Source organism: Notothenia rossii (assembly GCF_949606895.1).
Source record: "Notothenia rossii genome assembly, chromosome: 8".
NCBI classification, from domain to species: Eukaryota; Metazoa; Chordata; class Actinopteri; order Perciformes; family Nototheniidae; genus Notothenia; species Notothenia rossii.
Window position 1 is genome coordinate 65921087 of NC_136906.1, and position 18811 is coordinate 65939897.

At 39.6% G+C, this 18811-nt stretch overlaps 1 protein-coding gene across 1 annotated transcript; it reads left to right on the top strand.

Annotated features, from left to right (window-relative positions):
- Window positions 1-2064: 2064 nt before the first annotated feature.
- Window positions 2065-11446, top strand: znf513a (zinc finger protein 513a; the record flags this gene model as incomplete). Its single annotated transcript, XM_079641865.1, is given in 5 exon segments — window positions 2065-2097; window positions 2100-2160; window positions 3794-3928; window positions 8658-9437; window positions 9734-11446. Coding segments are annotated over 5 exon segments (1992 nt in total). The 3' UTR covers window positions 10717-11446.
- Between the last annotated feature and the right edge of the window lie 7365 nt (window positions 11447-18811).

The following is an 18811-nucleotide window of genomic DNA, read 5'->3' on the forward strand; positions in this document are numbered from 1 at the left end:
AAAAGTGCATTTTTGTACTACTGACAACATTATATTTACACAGGCCCAGAACTGTGATATTAAATTAGGCCAACATGATCATAACATGGATATTTCAGCTACAATATGCATAAGAACTACAACTTCATAGAGGTATAGCAACCGGAAATTACTTTAGGAAACGGAAATACCAAACTCAACGGAAGAGAGATAGATCAAGTATCCCACCAGCAACAATAACACATCCGGTATGCGCCCCTGGCCTTCAGAGTAAAAAGCAAATAAATAAAATAAATGTAAAATTGATTTCAAAATATTGTAATTTTGAAACAAGTAGTAATACCAATTAAATGAAATGCAAGTAAGAATTACATAATGGTGTATACTGTAGAACTATGGGTGCAAATAGTACCCAATCATCCTTTACAAATCAACAACGTCCCTCAATATACAGTTTAAGGATTTGCATGTTTTCTTTTTAAACATGTACGAATTAAAATACACTACTACCATTCAAGTAATTCTAGATGAGTATTTGCTGTATAATGTGTGCAGTTATTATGCTTAATTTACCTTTTACGTTAGAAACGGTGAAGATGTCGCTTTTATTCTGAAGGATTCATACCGGAAGTGTTATTGTTGTTGCCGCTGCTGGATCACAGGCGAGTAAGAAAATCAATTAAGTTATGAAAAATACCATTAATTGCCTTTCTTTGTCGCCGCAGCTCATGAAGAAATGGCGGATCTCCAGACGTAGTATATTTGAGGACAAACACTTCGCATCTAATGGCGTGTTTTCGGACCATAAAGACCATCCCAATCGACCTGGATATTTACGTTTTTTTGGTAAGTTAGCTTGATGGCTAACTAGTGAAGTTGACATTAGCTGCTCGGCTAATTTCGCTGTAGGTTAACATCTTAACCCTCGGCTTAATTGACTTAAGATGGCACTTGTCAGTCATGACTACGTACTGAAGAGGACGAGTTTTGTAGAGCCACTCGCTGGCCTGTGTTCCGTCAGTTTGACCAAATATTGCTGTCATTTCTTGTTGTGCAGTGGCAGCATTAGCTAGCTGCATGCTATAGAAGACATGGTTCATTTTACTGCTAACAGTCTCGCTTGATTGCTTTCTATCCGGTTGTAGCACCAGAGCTAACGTGTTAGCCATTCTGCTAAAGTAGCTTGCTAGCAAGCAATGGCTGGATGTATTGTTTGTTTACAATGTAGATACACCAAATCAAGTCCAGATATTACACCATCATGAAATGTGTGTCCTGTGAAGTTATTTTATAAACTACACAGCGTAATATCTTATCACTGGCTTATTTAGGACATCATAGATTTGTTGAACAATTATATATACACTGCAGTAAGACACTTGATGCTAAATTACTGCCTGGATTTATTTGTTCATAGAATTCATTAAGGTTTAAACATACGTTAAGAAGCTAGAAATCTACCTTAACAACAGTATAATGACTAAGGTAACGTTTGCTGTTAGTAATTTATTGTATAGCTTATTACTAAGCTATTCATAATGATTACTGAATAATGTGATATTGTATTGGCAGGTTAATGATTGGTTGAATAATTGGTTAGCTGACCAACAGAAAATAGCCAGTAACAATTTCAATAATGTGTCACTTAAAGGTTATTTTTAAGCAAAACTGCCACAAATTCCCTGATCCAAGATTTTATTCTATCATACCTTGTATTGTCTTTTATCATTTTTTCTTTTTTAATACATTGGAAGACCCCACGAAAACAATAAAGATAAATATGAAATAAAACCCCTGCTTTCAAAATACTTTCCTTCAACCACATTTTTATAGCAATAATTATCTCCATAGTTAACCTTGTACTTTCCTCTCCACAATTTAAATCAGCCAGTTACATTTAATTGAAAAAAAGGAAATCAGAAAATGTTCTCATATTTATTTTATTTACTCATATACCTGTTTTTACACTGTTCCACGCCCAATACAGTACTTTTCTGAGTGTATATACTAATGAATTTTGATTGATTTTCTCTTGCATCTATAGGAATACTGAAGAATATCTTCCAAACTGATGAGAATGAGCTGATGGTTGTGGAAGTCTTCAAAAAGACGTTGCAAAAAAGAGAGAGGCCTTCTGGAAGATGCCAAGAAAAAAACAACAGAATCCACAGCCAGTCAAGTGTAGGTACTCGGAGATCATTTCCACATTGAAAGGTTGATACATAGCTGGGCTACGGCCAAATATGTCTCACATATGCATTTTTTACTGACATATGGTAACTAGGCCTTCATGGTGAGGTCAAAAATGAAATCCCTGTGAATAATAGCCTGGTCGTTAACAACACGTGCCCTCTCACATCTGGACTCCAGGTGTTGCCGTTTGAGTATTTTGAATGTTTAACATTAATCATACAGACCACTATGACTGCACCTAGCAATGCAGTTAAATCCATTGTTACATTCTGCGCCAATAAGAAGGATTGTTGAATTTGCGGTACAATATTTTTTTTAAAGTCTTGCACTGTACAGAGGTAAACAAACATGTAGATAGCTTATTTGTTTCTTTAGTTTCTTGTATGTTGTCTAATACCTGATTCAAAAATAGGTATCAGTATGTTAGAAATTAGCTACTGTATACAGATTTAAAGCTTTACCCATACAGCATAAACCATTGGTTAGGTGTTGTGTTAGCAGAATACTTCTTCATCTCCCAATATTCGCACTAGATGTTATCATTACAATAATTATACAAATCAAAGAGAGAATGTCATCTGTTGTCTAATTTGAAAAGATGGAGTTCTGGGAAAAATGAACTTCCTACGGTGTTTATATTGTTGTCATCTTGTCATATACTAAAAAAGACCAGTAGATGGTAGTATGGTGCTGTTTCTCACGGATCTCGTAAAAAGTGCTGATGAGCTCTATGCCCTTGAGTTGGCCTGCTGCTAGTTTTCTGAAACAGTGACAGCTGTGTGCTAGCTGTTTGGACTCCATCAAGCTTGAGAGCGAGTTAGGATTTCAGGCCTCATTAGCTGTAACTGCAGTAGAAGAGCGTCATTTGTCAACTGTTCAAAGTTCATTCTTTGTTCATAAAGTGCTGTTTTTTTACACTGTTACAGCAGGAAAGTAAATAAGCCTCTTTTATTTTTTTTGTAGAACTGAAAGGATTAAATAGAGATCCGTTTTCTGGCTGGCGTGGCTAGTTTTCTTTTTATTCACTCCATCTTTTTATGCTTGATTAACCTGAAATGAGGGCTGCTCAATTAATCGTATTTTAATCGCAATTACGATTATGGCTTGCAACGATTACGAAAACAACGTAATCGAAATAAAACGATTATATTTTTAATTATTATTATTACTTTTTTTTTTTTTTTTAATTACTTTTTTTTAAATTGGTTTTTCATTTGAATTATACTTAAAGTTCAGAGTAATCAACTGTTAAAAACATACTGTTTACATTTTTTTTTATAATCGTGATATCAATTATTGACCCAAATAATCGAGATTATGATTTTTGCCATAATTGATCAGGCCTACTGGAAATTATCTATTTTTTAATCTTAAAGTAGTATTTAATTGAATGCTAGAGCCTCGAACAGTCAAGGTTAACATAGTGAGACCTTCATCTCTTAGCATGTGTCTGGTTCCAAATTAAGATATACACATACTTATTTATTTGCATAAGAAGACGACCAATGTTTGAAAATGTGCCAATATTAGTGAAATATTCAAGTATATTGATTAAAACCAACCCTCCAGTGAAATGATAGTAATCATCTCGTGTTGTTGTTGCTCCTTTCTGTGACTGCAGTGGATTCTGAAGATGGTGTAGCCATTGAAGCTCCAGGAAACCTCAACTTAGACGCAGACTTCCTTTTGGGACAAGACATTGAGTTTGGTGATCCTGATCATGACAACAAGATTCTAGGCCTGGACAAGTTTTCAGGTTTGTAAAGTTAAATTTTCTATTAAATGTTTACAGTTATAATCATTAGCTTACAGAGAGATAACAGATACCGCTTACAGCTCATCTGTGAAAGCCAACTTTGCTCAAGACAGAACATTTTCTAAAATTACTGTTACAAATAAATACATGAAAACAAATATTAAATTAATGTTAATTAAACAAAACAATTAATTTTTAATTAATAAATATGGCTGAAATTTTAATACTGCTCTAGATTGTCATTGAGAAGTTTTCTTTTTCCAACACTAATTTCACCTCAGTGACAACAGTCCGTCTTTGAGTTTAGATAAATTTAACTCAATGTATAAGGACATTATGATGTTGAGGGAACAAAGATCATAGAGGACATTTTATTTAGTTTTCTCTAAAAACAAAATCTGAATGAGAATGTCCTACCTAGGGAAATGCCCTAGCTACACGCCATTAATGTGAAGCAGTAAGAAATATCCCATTTGCATTAGCAGCGCTACAGCTGTGTAACATCATTAGGAGAGTGAGCAGTAAACCCTGACGCCTATATAATTGGTAAACAAATAATAATATCAATAACAAAAACAGTCATTTTGGAACACCAGCTTAATCATTTCCTGGTGATCCTTGTGTGCAAGTAGCCAGTTTCAATCCAGTAGTAGGGGAATGGCAGACTCCACCAAAGCAGACCCAGGCCCTCCCATTTGACATTCCTGCCCTCCCCCAATAAACACGTTGTATTTTATTTATAAAAAATAAATTATTTTTGTAATTATAAATAAACTGTGAACTTTAAGGCTACGATGTAATAATAGTACAGATAGTAATATCAGATAGTAATATAAGAGTAATACATGAAAAACAGGTATAGAATACTATGACAGTAAAACAAGAATAAAGTTTGAAAGGGGAGTGATTAGTAAAATATCCATTAAAAAAAAAAGTCAATCTGTTTCCAGTTCTGTTTCAAATTGGTGTTGAGATGTATCCATAGATCTCTTAAAGAGCCTGTGACAGCCTCCCAACAACTGTTGTGCAATGAAATATTGGGCTACTAGTCATCTCGAACCGTCAGTTTAAAAAAGAAGTTGCGATACCGTTCCGATAAATATCAATAATTTCGAACATCGCGGGGAAATTCCTTCGACTCATTTTGAAGTTTTGGGGGAATCCGGAAGTGACGTCAATGCGGGAACGCTTCACTGTGCGGCGAGAGAGCCAAACACGGACAAAGTGTATTGTCATGCGTAGAAATTGTGAATTACTGAGTTTAGGCACGTTAATAACGTTTTAATGAATTTGACTACAGTATATTCATATTTGTCAGTGCTTTCATGTCAATTCGGCGAACATAAACATAAATGATCGTGGTGAAGATGATGATTAAGTTAGGATTAAAAATCGGTAGTGAGAGCTGCTGAATTTCCTCCCGTCGGATGAAATCGATTATTTTTGTAGTTGTAAACTCAAGTGGATGAAACTACATTTATTAGTGCTTTCATGTCAATTCGGCGAACATATGACACATTAAATGATCGTGAGGATGATGATTTAAAAATATTTTGTTTGAGCCGGTCTGCATTTCCTGATGAGAAAACAAACCGATGCTTTTTGTAGTTGTAGTACACCAACATGGATTAAACGTGTGTTTTTTTGACCACAATGTTGGGGAGATTAATGGATAAAATGCACAGATTATTATTATTATTATTCCCACTCCGATCGGGACACTAGGTCCACCGTTTCCCCGCAGCGAGGCTCCCCCCGTTGACAGTTTACGTGGGCTGGGTGCAGTGGCGGACTGGCCATCGGGACGAATCCCGATGGGCCGGTACCGAAGTGGGCCGGTCGGATAAGTCACTAGCACATCCCCCACTCCCCACGTTGACAATTTACTAGCGGTACCGAAGCGGGCCGGTCGATAGTCCCGGGATGATTTTTAGTCCCAGTCCACCACTGGCTACATGACCGTATGATCGCCCATATTTACGCACCGAATTCCTAAACTTCTAACAGATACAACATAAACCGATCCTTCAGCCTCATATGAGCTCTCAGACACGTTCAAAATTAAACTGTCATCGCTGTCTGAGCTTGCTGCTGTGTGCGCCATCGTGCGTTTACATGCAGATGCTGGGATCCTGAACGGTGCAGCTGGAGCGCTGTGCCCGCATTGACGTCACACATAATTTGACGGGACTTGAAGAATCCCCGCGAAGGTCCAGAAAATGGTCAACATTGAAGGGCAGATTAATGGTTATCAAAGTACAAATATCCAAAATCAGTTCAGTAACGGTTTTCAAGGGGACAATATTTACTCAAATTGATGGGTTTGGATGATGGGGGAAACTCGGGTCACAGGCTCTTTAATGTTGCTCTCAAAGTACACCAAATTGATGCTTTTAACTTCAATATTTAAAACAAATCTTCCCGGGGGAGCAGGCCCCCTAACCCCCCTAGAGGAGGTTAGGTCCACCCTCCACTTAAAAGAAATAGCACTTGCTTACTACCCCTGCTTACATATATGCCGTGAGCTGATTATCGAGCCTTCATTGGCAACAGTCGCGGGTACACTGTGTATGAGCTGTGGGGAGTGTTGCAATAGAACATTCCACTGTAGCGCCGGTACCGTAATGGGAAACCCTAAATGCAGCCTCTATGAAATGTCAAGCTACCCCACAGCACCCCCAAAAGAAAATCTCTGGCGCCGATACTGGCCGCAGCACATGGCGGTTTTGTGTGCCCTCCCATGAAAATCATATGCCCTCTCTGTAGATTTGTTCTGGCGCCGGGTCTGCACCAAAGATGAACACTTCTATACAGAGAGATATCAGAATGTATCAGAATGGCTGTGGCGGAAAAATTGTATAAATCGTATAAAAACAGGATTTGATTTGATTTAAATGGACTGGATTAAAGCTTTGAAAAAATGTTGTGTGTGCTCTTGGTGTCAGCTTGTCTGTTTTTTATACTCCCTCTGTCTATCTTTCAATCTGGTGTCTCACTGTTTTCAATCAATGCTTGTTCACCTTCCTGCTGGTGTTGCTATGTGTTTTCTAGTAATATATTTCATAGACATCTTATCACGCTTTTGGCGAATGTGGCTATTGATTATACAATGAAGGGAGGATCACAAAGCCTGATCTTTTTTCATTTGACTCCACTCCATTGAACTACACTTTCATGGTGGGAGGACGATAGGTTCATTATGTTTTGTATAGGCGCTCATTTTTCATTTCCTGTCATTACTGTGAGAACATGGAATGAATCTGAAATCCTTCTAATGATGTTACAACTAGAGTAAGCAGTGGCTTCATTTGTAAAGAAGCGGCGGCATAAAAGCGGACTTTTAAAGAGTTTGTTTGTCGGTGATGAAGCGTGGCGCTCTCTGTGAGAGAAATGGAACCAGCAGCACATATTTCTCAGCATGCCTCTTTGTCTGAGAGAATGATCTGAAAAATGGAAAAGTAGAGAACGGAGCCGAGACGCCGTCATTATATAGGGGGTCGTAAAAATAGGACCATTACCATCAAGGACACCATTATGAGAGGGCATTTATTCATCATCATCATCATCATCATCATCATCATCATCATCATCATCATCATCATCATCATCATCATCTATTGCTGCCTCTGCTCCCAGTCCCCTACTGCCATTATCGTTTCCCGCTCATCATCATCATCATCATCATCATCATCATTATCATCATCATCAGCTGCCTCACCATTGCAGTCATCATCATCATCATTAGGCTAGGGTAATCATCCACCAGGGGTTTCCATTGGAATAAAAGAGCAGTCTCCCCCTCTCCCCTTCCTCACATCCTGCCTCGGCATCTGTGAGGGAGGAAGGTTTTCTCTCTGTGTATTCACTTTCAAAAGCACACTGGAGCCAAAGAGTGCTGTGTCTTAGAGCTTTTCTTCCTACTCTCTGGAAAAAGGTTTTTATACTGCCTGAAAACGCAGTCGACCGCGCAGGAAGCATTGTGAGTACCGAGTGTTTCTCTGAAATACACTTTCTCCTTTTTGCTTTTGTCTGTACTGAAGTTTTCTCTTAAGAGATGGAAACGGAGCGCCGCTACCCGTAACACTTCGGGGTTTTTTTCTTTGTTACACAGTGATATTTGTTAGAAGATACTGTTTGAACTGGATGTGTATACTGTATTGGAGGTATGTCATGGTAGATATATTTTCAGCTTTTAAGATGCATTTTGCTACTTTGCAGTGCTGTTGTCATTAATCCATGCCACTTGCACCTGAGCCAAACACATGTCTCCAGGCTGTGAACTATAGAAAGAATGCATTTTTTCAGTTATATTTTACTTTATAAATTCCTCTGGTTATTTCAAAATGTCTCAGTAGTTTATTCACTATGTAATATATGTCTGCGCAACCTCTGTAATAAACATGTTATGTTACAGCATATGAATAGAGATGTGTGTGATTGTCTCTGATGCTGTTTTTGTGTGTGCTTCTGTACTTTTTGTCTGCTGTCTGTCTGGAAAAATACATCGTATTACTTGGTAGAATATAGAGGGGAAAAAAGGCATTAGATAAAGAGACAAAGAAATGAGAGTTGGACACATTTTTGTGAAATTTTGTAGAATAAACAGCAGTACAGAAATGTGCTTTGTGTTTGTCTAAGTCTTTTAAAACCTTACAGTGGGTGATGAAGGTCTTTCTTCTTTGTGTGCAGTGTTAAGAAACCTCTCTTTCTCTTTGTTTTCCTTGTTCAGAAGTAGCTGCTGAGATCGGTTTCTCTGTGTATCCTCTGGCTGAAGAGCAGAGCCCTGCCTACAGCCAGCTCAGCATGGACAGTGAGACGGACAACTCCCACAGCACCACTGACAACAGCAGGGAAGATGAGGGCAGAGCCTCCCAGTCGGAGCCCAGCTTCCCCCCCTATCTGTCCTGCAGGGGCTGCGGACAGCTCCGAGACGAACCTCTGGGACCGGGCATAGACCTGGTCGGCCCGTACTGCCTGAGGTGCTGCAAAGCCTCAAGGGAAGCCAAAAGCCCAGACTTCTGTTCCCCTTTCGGAAGCATCAGCGGGATTCGTCCTGGTGCGCATTTGCATTTTGAAGAAGAAGAAGATGACGAGATGGAAAGCGAGATGAGTGACAAAGAGCTGTCAGCTGAGGACAAATTGGCCAAACTGCACTCGTGCCACATCTGTGGCTTCTCCTCGCGTTACGCCAACCATGTGAAGCGTCACATGAAGACACACAACGGGGAGAAGCCCTATAACTGCCCCCTGTGCACGTACGCCTCGGCCCAGCTGGTCAACCTGCAGAGACACCTGCGCATTCACACTGGGGAGAAACCTTATAAATGTGACATGTGCACGTTTGCCTGCAGTTCCCTTGGCAACCTGAAGAGGCATCAGCGCATGCATGTGTGCTCTGCAGGGGCGGGACAGGACGCCCCTCCTCGACCTGCCATTGGCCAAAACAGCCTGAAGAGGCATGTGACTGGGCAAAGACCCAATGAAGAAGTGTCTGGACCTCCAGCCAAGGGTATGTATCATTTCCTTCCTTTATTCATTAACCAGACCTGTTTTGTTTTTCTCTTTACAAATATCGTGTCTCATGTTGCAAGATTTTAAAACTTGATGCACCCTTTTAGTAACTTCAAGCTGCCTTCACGTTATGCGATTTGCAAATCTATGCTGACTGCAAGGTTGGGCGTATCATCCTTAAAAAAAACAACTGCAACATTAGTGCAGAGCTGATTTAACGCTGGTCATGTGAAGGCAGCTTTAAGCACTAATTGAATAACTGCTTTAATAACTAACTTTCATCTTTTTGTGAAGTTTCAGAAACTGCAAGGTCGACTTCAAACCTGAGTTTGGGAGCCCAGAACAATGATTACATGTCAGCCTTTGATGGCTTAAAGGGGGCGTCGCCACCACCCATACCTGCCTCTAACCCAGCTCCTAGCCACCAGCCTCCCCCCCACCAGCTGCCTCCCCCCCAGCTGCCTCCCCCCCAGCTGGGCAACAGCAGCACCAGGGCAACCAGAGGGGGCATAGCAGACGGCCCCCCCCTCCCCTCTTCACTCTTCCCTTATACTTGCCGCTTGTGTGGCATTGTCCTTGAGGACGAGGACGGCACCACTGCACAGATCTGTCCCAAGTGCACCCTTGAAATGCTGACTAAAGACTCTTCGTCGTCTCCCAACAGCCCCGGGGAACGCAGCGACAAGGTGTACACCTGCTCCGCCTGCCCCTTCCTCACACACTACCCAAACCACTTGGCCCGCCACATGAAAACTCACAGCGGCGAGAAGCCATACAAGTGCCCACAGTGCGACTATGCCTCAGCGCACTTCGACAACCTCAAGCGCCACCACAGGGTGCACACAGGCGAGAAACCTTACAAGTGCCATTTGTGCGATTACGCCTGCGGGAACCTGGCCAACCTGAAGCGCCATCAGCGCGTTCACTCGGGTTTGAAGCCCTTCCAGTGCGACGTGTGCAGTTACAGCTGCAACCAGAGCATGAACCTGAAGCGGCACATGCTACGACACACAGGAGAGAAGCCGTACAAGTGTCAGGAGTGCGGCTACACCACTGGCCACTGGGACAATTACAAGAGACATCAGAAAAAACACGGCCTGGCCACAGACGGCTGGGTCAAAGTCCCAATGACTGGCAACAATGAAGAAGAGGATGCAAGGAAAGGGATGGGAGGTGGCGCTCCGGCTCACAGAAAAGAAAGCGGAGTTGATATGCAGTACATGTCTAGGGAGGAAGGCCAGACTATACACTCGTGCTACAAACTTGAGATTGTATAAAACTCAGCAAAGTTAAGCTACCAGCAATTATCTTTTTGGTTTTCACAGAGCCTTTATATGAGCCTTTCTATTGTTTTAGTGTGTGTCTTAGTGTTTTGTCGGATGTCTTCAGAGGCTGCTAATTGTTTATTTGTAGAACCCTGCACAATTATCAAACACAATTCTTACTGTTTAAACTCTTTTTTGTTTGGATTAAGTAGTCGAGTGTTTGTCTTCTATTCTGCGTTTGTGTCTAACAATAGTACTTTGTCTCCTGTGGAAGTCTTTTAAATGTCTTCATCTGTATTTTACACTACAATAGCCTAATTCTAACATTTCCCCTCTCATATATTTACACATGTTCTTCATTTGAAGACAGAAAACACTACCAAATACATGTGCACATTTTTGCCTGAACTGCTGAACTGCACTGTGTAGTGATAGGATTTCTTTAAATAAGGGACAATTGCTATTTTTTCAAGTTGTTAGGAAAACCTTTTTTTGCTTTGTACCAAAAATGACATTAAATAACTTGAATGTTGCCAATAGATTATTTCATTATCTTTGGATTGCTTAATGAGTTTTTTCTGACTACACAGTGCAGCTTTCAGTAAAGATGGGTCCTTGTAAGGGTCAATATTTAGCTTTGTTTGCATTGGCACATGCTCTATTAATGGCATGTCTTCAGATGAATTTACTAACTTGTGTAGTACTAGCAAAGTGCTATTAAAAAAATACTGGACTTGTTTTACACTTGGTTTAAGTATATTGATGAATTAGGTTGTGTTACTAAGTAATCTCCTGTGTTTTGAACGGCAGTGTCATCTTTCCTGAACCCCTCAGGTCTATAACATGTGATTTGGAAGACTCAAATGTTTAAAATATATATTTCTGGTTATAAACACTACAATGGCATGCACAGGCATCTTGAGAGGGTCTGTTCAGTTGGTTGTATTGTTAAAGAAAAAGCACAATCATACACATAGTGACATTCAAAAACAGTTTAAGACTTAAGTGACGGAGGAGAAAATTCATTGGATGATCATTCTTATATCATTTAGGAGTAACACGACGTAAACAAGCATGCCGTTCAAAGGAATTATTTCCCCACCAATTAGTACCTGCTATATCATTTATTTGAATTTCCTGTTTACTGTGAAATTAGCCCATTCTCACGCTTTTACTTGAAAAATATGACTATTAGTGAGCATGTGTGTGTAATAGTTGTTTTACTTTTCTAAAGTGGCTGTAATACACTGATAGAAGAGTATACCTTAATGTATGTAGGATTTGTTTTTAATGTGTGTCATTTAGTTCCCATTGGAAACAGGGACTGTGATTTACGTTTACGCTCTTTTTTTAAATTCCTATTATATGCAAGTGAGATTTTTTCAGGTTGCCAACTTGCCATGACACAATGGAGCATCGATTAGTACTGACATCCCCCAAGTGTCTGTTTTTGTCTTCATGCAGTGTCTCATAAATGCCTTAAGTGAGGACTTTGAAATAAACATGGAATTCATTTCATTGAATGTCACACAACAGATTAGATGTCTTTTTTCCCCCTCAAATCTCTGAGTGTCATTGTCTAATAAACAGTAGATTTCCATTTAGACAAAAGCCCTATAAGGTCTGTCTGTAAACCACTTGGTCCTGATGGGAGTTTCATATTTCTGGTTCAAAGTAAAATATGTTGGATGAATTTCTCTTTAACCTAGGACAGACAAAAATGTCCCTCCTTGGTATTAGTAATGAGTATCAGGTCAAAATTTGAATTATCATTGCATTTGCTTTAGATTAAAGCCCTAAACTCCAAAAGAATACAGAATACAAATGTTTCATGAATATAGTTGTATCAAATAGAAGGTGGACTAAGATCCAATAAAACAAAGTGTGTTCCTCGTCCAGAGTAGTTTTATGATCATTTGATTTGGAGTTTCTGGGTCACATGACATATGGGTTATTTAAAAATGTGACTTTAACAAAATAAATGCAGATATTTGTATTATAGGCTACTATTCATACAAAATAGAAGGTGGACTATAGAACAAAAATAAAAAGGTGTGTCTTACTTGTCCACAGTAGTAATGCAATGCTTGGATCAACAGATAATATGATTTAGAAGCTATTGAAAAATTCAATTAAAAAATAACTTTTCATAGATTTTCATATAAAATATAAATCGGACTACAACCTTTAAAAAATAGGTGTTTCCTTTTCGTGCAGTGTAGTAACATAATGCTATTATCATTTAGAGACCCTGGGTCACATGACATTCAAAATAGTACAAACTAAATCCTGAATGTTAATGGTATAAAACAGAAAGTGAACAAATATCTAAATATTAAAACGAATACGTTGGCTAATCGTCCCCTGACTCCTGACATTGAACTAACTTCACTGCGTTCCAGTTACCAGCTAACAAACAACAATGACAATTCTTCAAGTCCTCGATGTTGGTGCACGACAGATTCATCGTGGAAGTCATACATGTACTGCTGCATCTTTGTAAATTAGAAAGGAGAATAGAAACAATTTGCCGATGTTTACCAGTATGTTTCTGAGTAGCTCAGCAGGAAGCTCTTTGAAGAGTAGTAGGCTACATTCTCAGTTACAATTAGTTGATGTAGTTTCAGGTTTCCTCCAGGTGGAGGCAGTGTAGCTGATCAGCTGCTTCTTGAGGGTTTTTCATGAGAATAAGAAGATAGAAAAGGCAGGGATGAAGCTGCTGTGTGGTGGAAAAATATAATGTTTGAGTGTCGTGTCTTAGTAGTATTTTATTTTTGAGTTAAAAAGACTGGGTCCCGCTGTATTACACAGGCTGCTCTACAGCGTCTATTCACAGGCGCGATCCCACTACTGAGCGGCACGGGGGCTTTGGCCTGCTCCGTCTCCGGCCTTGGCCGATGCACCCCTCCTTAGACGACCTGGTGGTCCCGAGCTCCCCCAGGAGCACCATATCGATACCGAACTTAGTGCGGACACCCGATCGGCATAGTCCGCTGCAGCTCAGATCTCCTGAGCTCAAACGCTTCGCCAGCCTCAGCCTCCCAGTAACTTGGATTACAGGCGCGCGCCACCGCACCCGGCGAGAAATAGTCTCGCTCATAGGGTTTTTGAATTGGACAAATGTGACGTCATCAAGCAGCAAACCGGATTGGCATCGAGTGGCGGGAAATAACACTGCAGCTGCTGAAGAGATGAAGGCTGAGTTTGTTAAAGTTCTGGATATCGAACATTCATATTTTAATTTGTATATTATTTGTATTTGTCTTAATGTCATTCTAATTATTCTTGCTGCAACATTATCAGATAGGTTGCCACACATTCAGGTATTGCTCTCTAAAGGTTCTCTGAAAATGTAAATGATAAAAATGTTCCACATTCTGTGAAGTTTATAATGAAGAAATCACATTCAGAGATCCCTTGGGGAAAAAACCTCCTTGAATGTTTATAAGAAGTGTATTCTCTATCAGTTTAGCTCCTGTTTCTAAATGACAAAAGTGTCTGCTTGTATTATATCTAAGAAAATATCAGGCGTCTATAGATTCAAACTGAAATGACAGAACATTTTATATTGCAGAACAAATGAAGGCATCAGTAAAGAAATTGGAAGTTTCACATCCACCCCGTCTATTTACAATGTTCAAATGAAGGCTACTGTATGTGTACTGTCCCAAACAATTCATATCTTGCTTGTGTTGTTTTAAATGTAATAAATGATGATGCTTTGTTATAAGACTAATCAATTGTTACGTTAATCAATAAATAATGACTAGTGTTGGGTTAACATTACTAAGGTGCTATACTGAGTAAGATTCTACATGTAACAGAGCAATGTTCATGCTGCTGATGAAGAATGATACATAATAACTAAAGTGGACCATTGACAGACAAATGAAAACCACAAGATCACCTAAAGAGTTTAATCTGAGCATCATGACAGTTGTTACTGACCACTAAAATCAAAAGGAAAAGTAGTGGAATGAATCAGGTCAATACAATCATCATGAAATATGACATGTTCTGAAAAAGTGATGCTGATGATAAAGGCACTTTCATTTGGCACCTACAGTTATTAACACCCAGGAGCTTGCAGCTTCTTGTATACGTTATAGATAGAAATAAAGAATCTAAAAAGGAATAATGGTGACCTGAGCCTCTTTCTGTAAATGCAACCGAAGAGACAGAGAATAAGCACAGCAGTGACGAACAAGACATTTATGGAACATTGTTTTTTACAGTTCTTGCTACCAGTGATAGTAAAGCTGTCGATAGGTTGGAAGGGATTTACACGTAGAGGCTTGGAAACACATTTTAATGCAGCTTAACAGATGCTAAAAGCAATACAAAATTGGAAGGACGTTTTTTAAAACAGCGGGATATGTTCATTTAGTTTCCTGCTCTGCATGAACTTTGTTCACCCGAGCAATTGTGATCACATGAGCCATTTCACCAAAGCACCTTTTCTAATAGAGCCACTGAGTTGGCACATTGTACACACAGATTACAGAGAACTGAAGCCCCAAAAAAGAACAAGATGAAGACAATCAGATGAGAAATGTGTAAACACTTTACGTATTGACTAACAAAGTCTATAGACTAGTTTTTACAGTGCCACATTTCAGTATAATAAACCACCAACAAGTAGGCTATGTCCTGCTGCAGCATATTTGAATGTACAGTTTTACTATAAGACTATCAGTGTTGTTGATGTAGTTTCAGGTTCCCTCCAGGTGGAGGCAGTGTAGGACACGCAGTTCAGCTGCTTCTTGAGGGTTTTTCATGAGAATAAGAAGATAAAAAAGGCAGTGATGAAGCTGCTGTGTGGTGGAAAAATATAATGTTTGAGTGTCGTGTCGTAGTAGTATTTTATCTTTGAGTTAAAAAGACTGGGTCCCGCTGTATTACACAGGCTGCTCTACAGCGTCTATTCACAGGCGCGATCCCACTACTGAGCGGCACGGGGGCTTTGGCCTGCTCCGTCTCCGGCCTTGGCCGATGCACCCCTCCTTAGACGACCTGGTGGTCCCGGGCTCCCCCAGGAGCACCATATCGATACCGAACTTAGTGCGGACACCCGATCGGCATAGTCCGCTGCAGCTCAGATCTCCTGAGCTCAAACGCTTCGCCAGCCTCAGCCTCCCAGTAACTTGGATTACAGGCGCGCGCCACCGCACCCGGCGAGAAACAGTCTCGCTCATAGGGACTTTGAATTGGACAAATGTGACGTCATCAAGCAGCAAACTGGAGTGGCATCTAGTGGCGGGAAATAACACTGCAGCTGCTAAAGAGATGAATGCTGAGTTTGTTAAAGTTCTGGATATCGAACTTCATCTGTCATTCATATATTCATTTGTATATATTTGTATTTTTTCTTAATGTCATTCTAATTATTCTTGCCCAACAACATTATCAAATAGGTTACCACACATTCAGGTAGCGCTCTCTAAAGGTTCTCTGAAAATGGTAAAAATGTTCCACATTCTGTGAAGTTTATAATGAAGAAATCACATTCAGAGATCCCTTGGGGAAAACACATCTTGAGAGTTTATAAGAAGTGTATTTTCTATCAGTTTAGCTCCTGTTTCTAAATGACAAAAGTGTCTGCCTGTATTATATCTAAGAAAATATCAGGCGTCTATATATTCATACTGAAATGACAAAAAATGTTATATTGCAGAACAAATGAAGATATCAGTAAAGAAATTGGAAGTTTCACATCCACCCCATCTATTTACGATGTTCAAATGAAGGCTACTGTATGTGTACTGTCCCAAACAGTTCATATCTTGCTTGTGTTGTTTTAAATGTAATAAATGATGATGCTTTGTTATAAGACTAATCAATTGTTATGTTAATCAATAAATAATGACTAGTGTTGGGTTAACATTACTAAGGTGCTATACTGAGTAAGATTCTACATGTCACAGAGCAACGTTCATGCTGCTGATGAAGAATAATAACTAAAGTGGACCATTGACAGACAAATGAAAACCAAAAGATCACCTAAAGAGTTTATTTTTAGCATCATGACAGTTGTTATTGACCACTAAAATCAAAAGGAAAAGCAGTGGAATGAATCAGGTCAATACAATCATCATGAAATATGACATGTTCTGTAAAAGTGATGATGATGATAAATGCACTTTCATTTGGCACCTACAGTTATTAACACCCAGGAGCTTGCAGCTTCTTGTATACGTTATAGACAGAAATAAAGAATCTAAAAAGGAATAATGGTGACCTGAGCCCCTTTCTGTAAATGCAACCGAAGAGACAGAGAAGAAGCACAGCAGTGACGAACAAGACATTTATGGAACATTGTTTTTTACAGTTCTTGCTACCAGTGATAGTAAAGCTGTCGATAGGTTGGAAGGGATTTACACGTAGAGGCTTTGAAACTCATTTTAATGCAGCTTAAAAGATGCTAAAAGCAATACAAAACTGGAATGACGTTTTTTAAAACAGCGGGATATGTTCATTTAGTTTCCTGCTCTGCATGAACTTTGTTCACCCGAGCAATTGTGATCACATGAGCCACTTCACCAAAGCACCTTTTCTAATAGAGCCACTGAGTTGGCACATTGTACACACAGATTACAGAGAACTGAAGCCCCAATAAAGAACAAGATGAAGACAATCAGATGAGAAATGTGTAAACACTTTACATATTAACTAACAAAGTCTATAGACTAGTTTTTACAGTGCCACATTTCAGTATAATAAACCACCAACAAGTAGGCTATGTCCTGCTGCAGCATATTTGAATGTACAGTTTTACTATAAGACTATCAGTGTTGTTGATGTAGATTCAGGTTCCCTCCAGGTGGAGGCAGTGTAGGACACGCAGTTCAGCTGCTTCTTGAGGGTTTTTCATGAGAATAAGACGATAAAAAAGGCAGTGATGAAGCTGCTGTGTGGTGGAAAAATATAATGTTTGAGTGTCGTGTCGTAGTAGTATTTTATTTTTGAGTTAAAAAGACTGGGTCCCGCTGTATTACACAGGCTGCTCTACAGCGTCTATTCACAGGCGCGATCCCACTACTGAGCGGCACGGGGGCTTTGGCCTGCTCCGTTTCCGGCCTTGGCCGATGCACCCCTCCTTAGACGACCTGGTGGTCCCGAGCTCCCCCAGGAGCACCATATCGATACCGAACTTAGTGCGGACACCCGATCGGCATAGTCCGCTGCAGCTCAGATCTCCTGAGCTCAAACGCTTCGCCAGCCTCAGCCTCCCAGTAACTTGGATTACAGGCGCGCGCCACCGCACCCGGCGAGAAACAGTCTCGCTCATAGGGACTTTGAATTGGACAAATGTGATCTCATCAAGCAGCAAGCTGGAGTGTCATCTAGTGGCGGGAAATAACACTGCAGCTGCTGAAGAGATGAAGGCTGAGTTTGTTAAAGTTCTGGATATCGAACTTCATCTGTTCATTCATTTGTATATATTTGAATTTGTCTCAATGTCATTCTAATTATTCTTGCCGCACAACATTATCAAATAGGTTACCAGACATTCAGGTAACGCTCTCTAAAGGTTCTCTGAAAATGTATATGGTAAAAATGTTCCACATTCTGTGAAGTTTATAATGAAGAAATCACATTCAGAGATCCCTTGGGGAAAAAACCTCTTTGAATGTTTATAAGAAGTGTATTCTCTATCAGTTTAGCTCCTGTTTTAAATGACAAAAGTGTCTGCCTGTATTATATCTAAGAAAATATCAGGCGTCTATAGATTCATACTGAAATGACAGACAATTTTATATTGCAGAACAAATGAAGGCATCAGTAAAGAAATTGGAAGTTTCACATCCACCCCATCTATTTACAATGTGCAAATGAAGGCTACTGTATGTGTACTGTCCCAAACAATTCATATCTTGCTTGTGTTGTTTTAAATGTAATAAATGATGATGCTTTGTTATAAGACTAATCAATTGTTATGTTAATCAATACATAATGACTAGTGTTGGGTTAACATTACTAAGGTGCTATACTGAGTAAGATTCTACATGTCACAGAGCAACGTTCATGCTGCTGATGAAGAATAATACATAATGACTAAAGTGGACCATTGACAGACAAATGAAAACCACAAGATCACCTAAAGAGT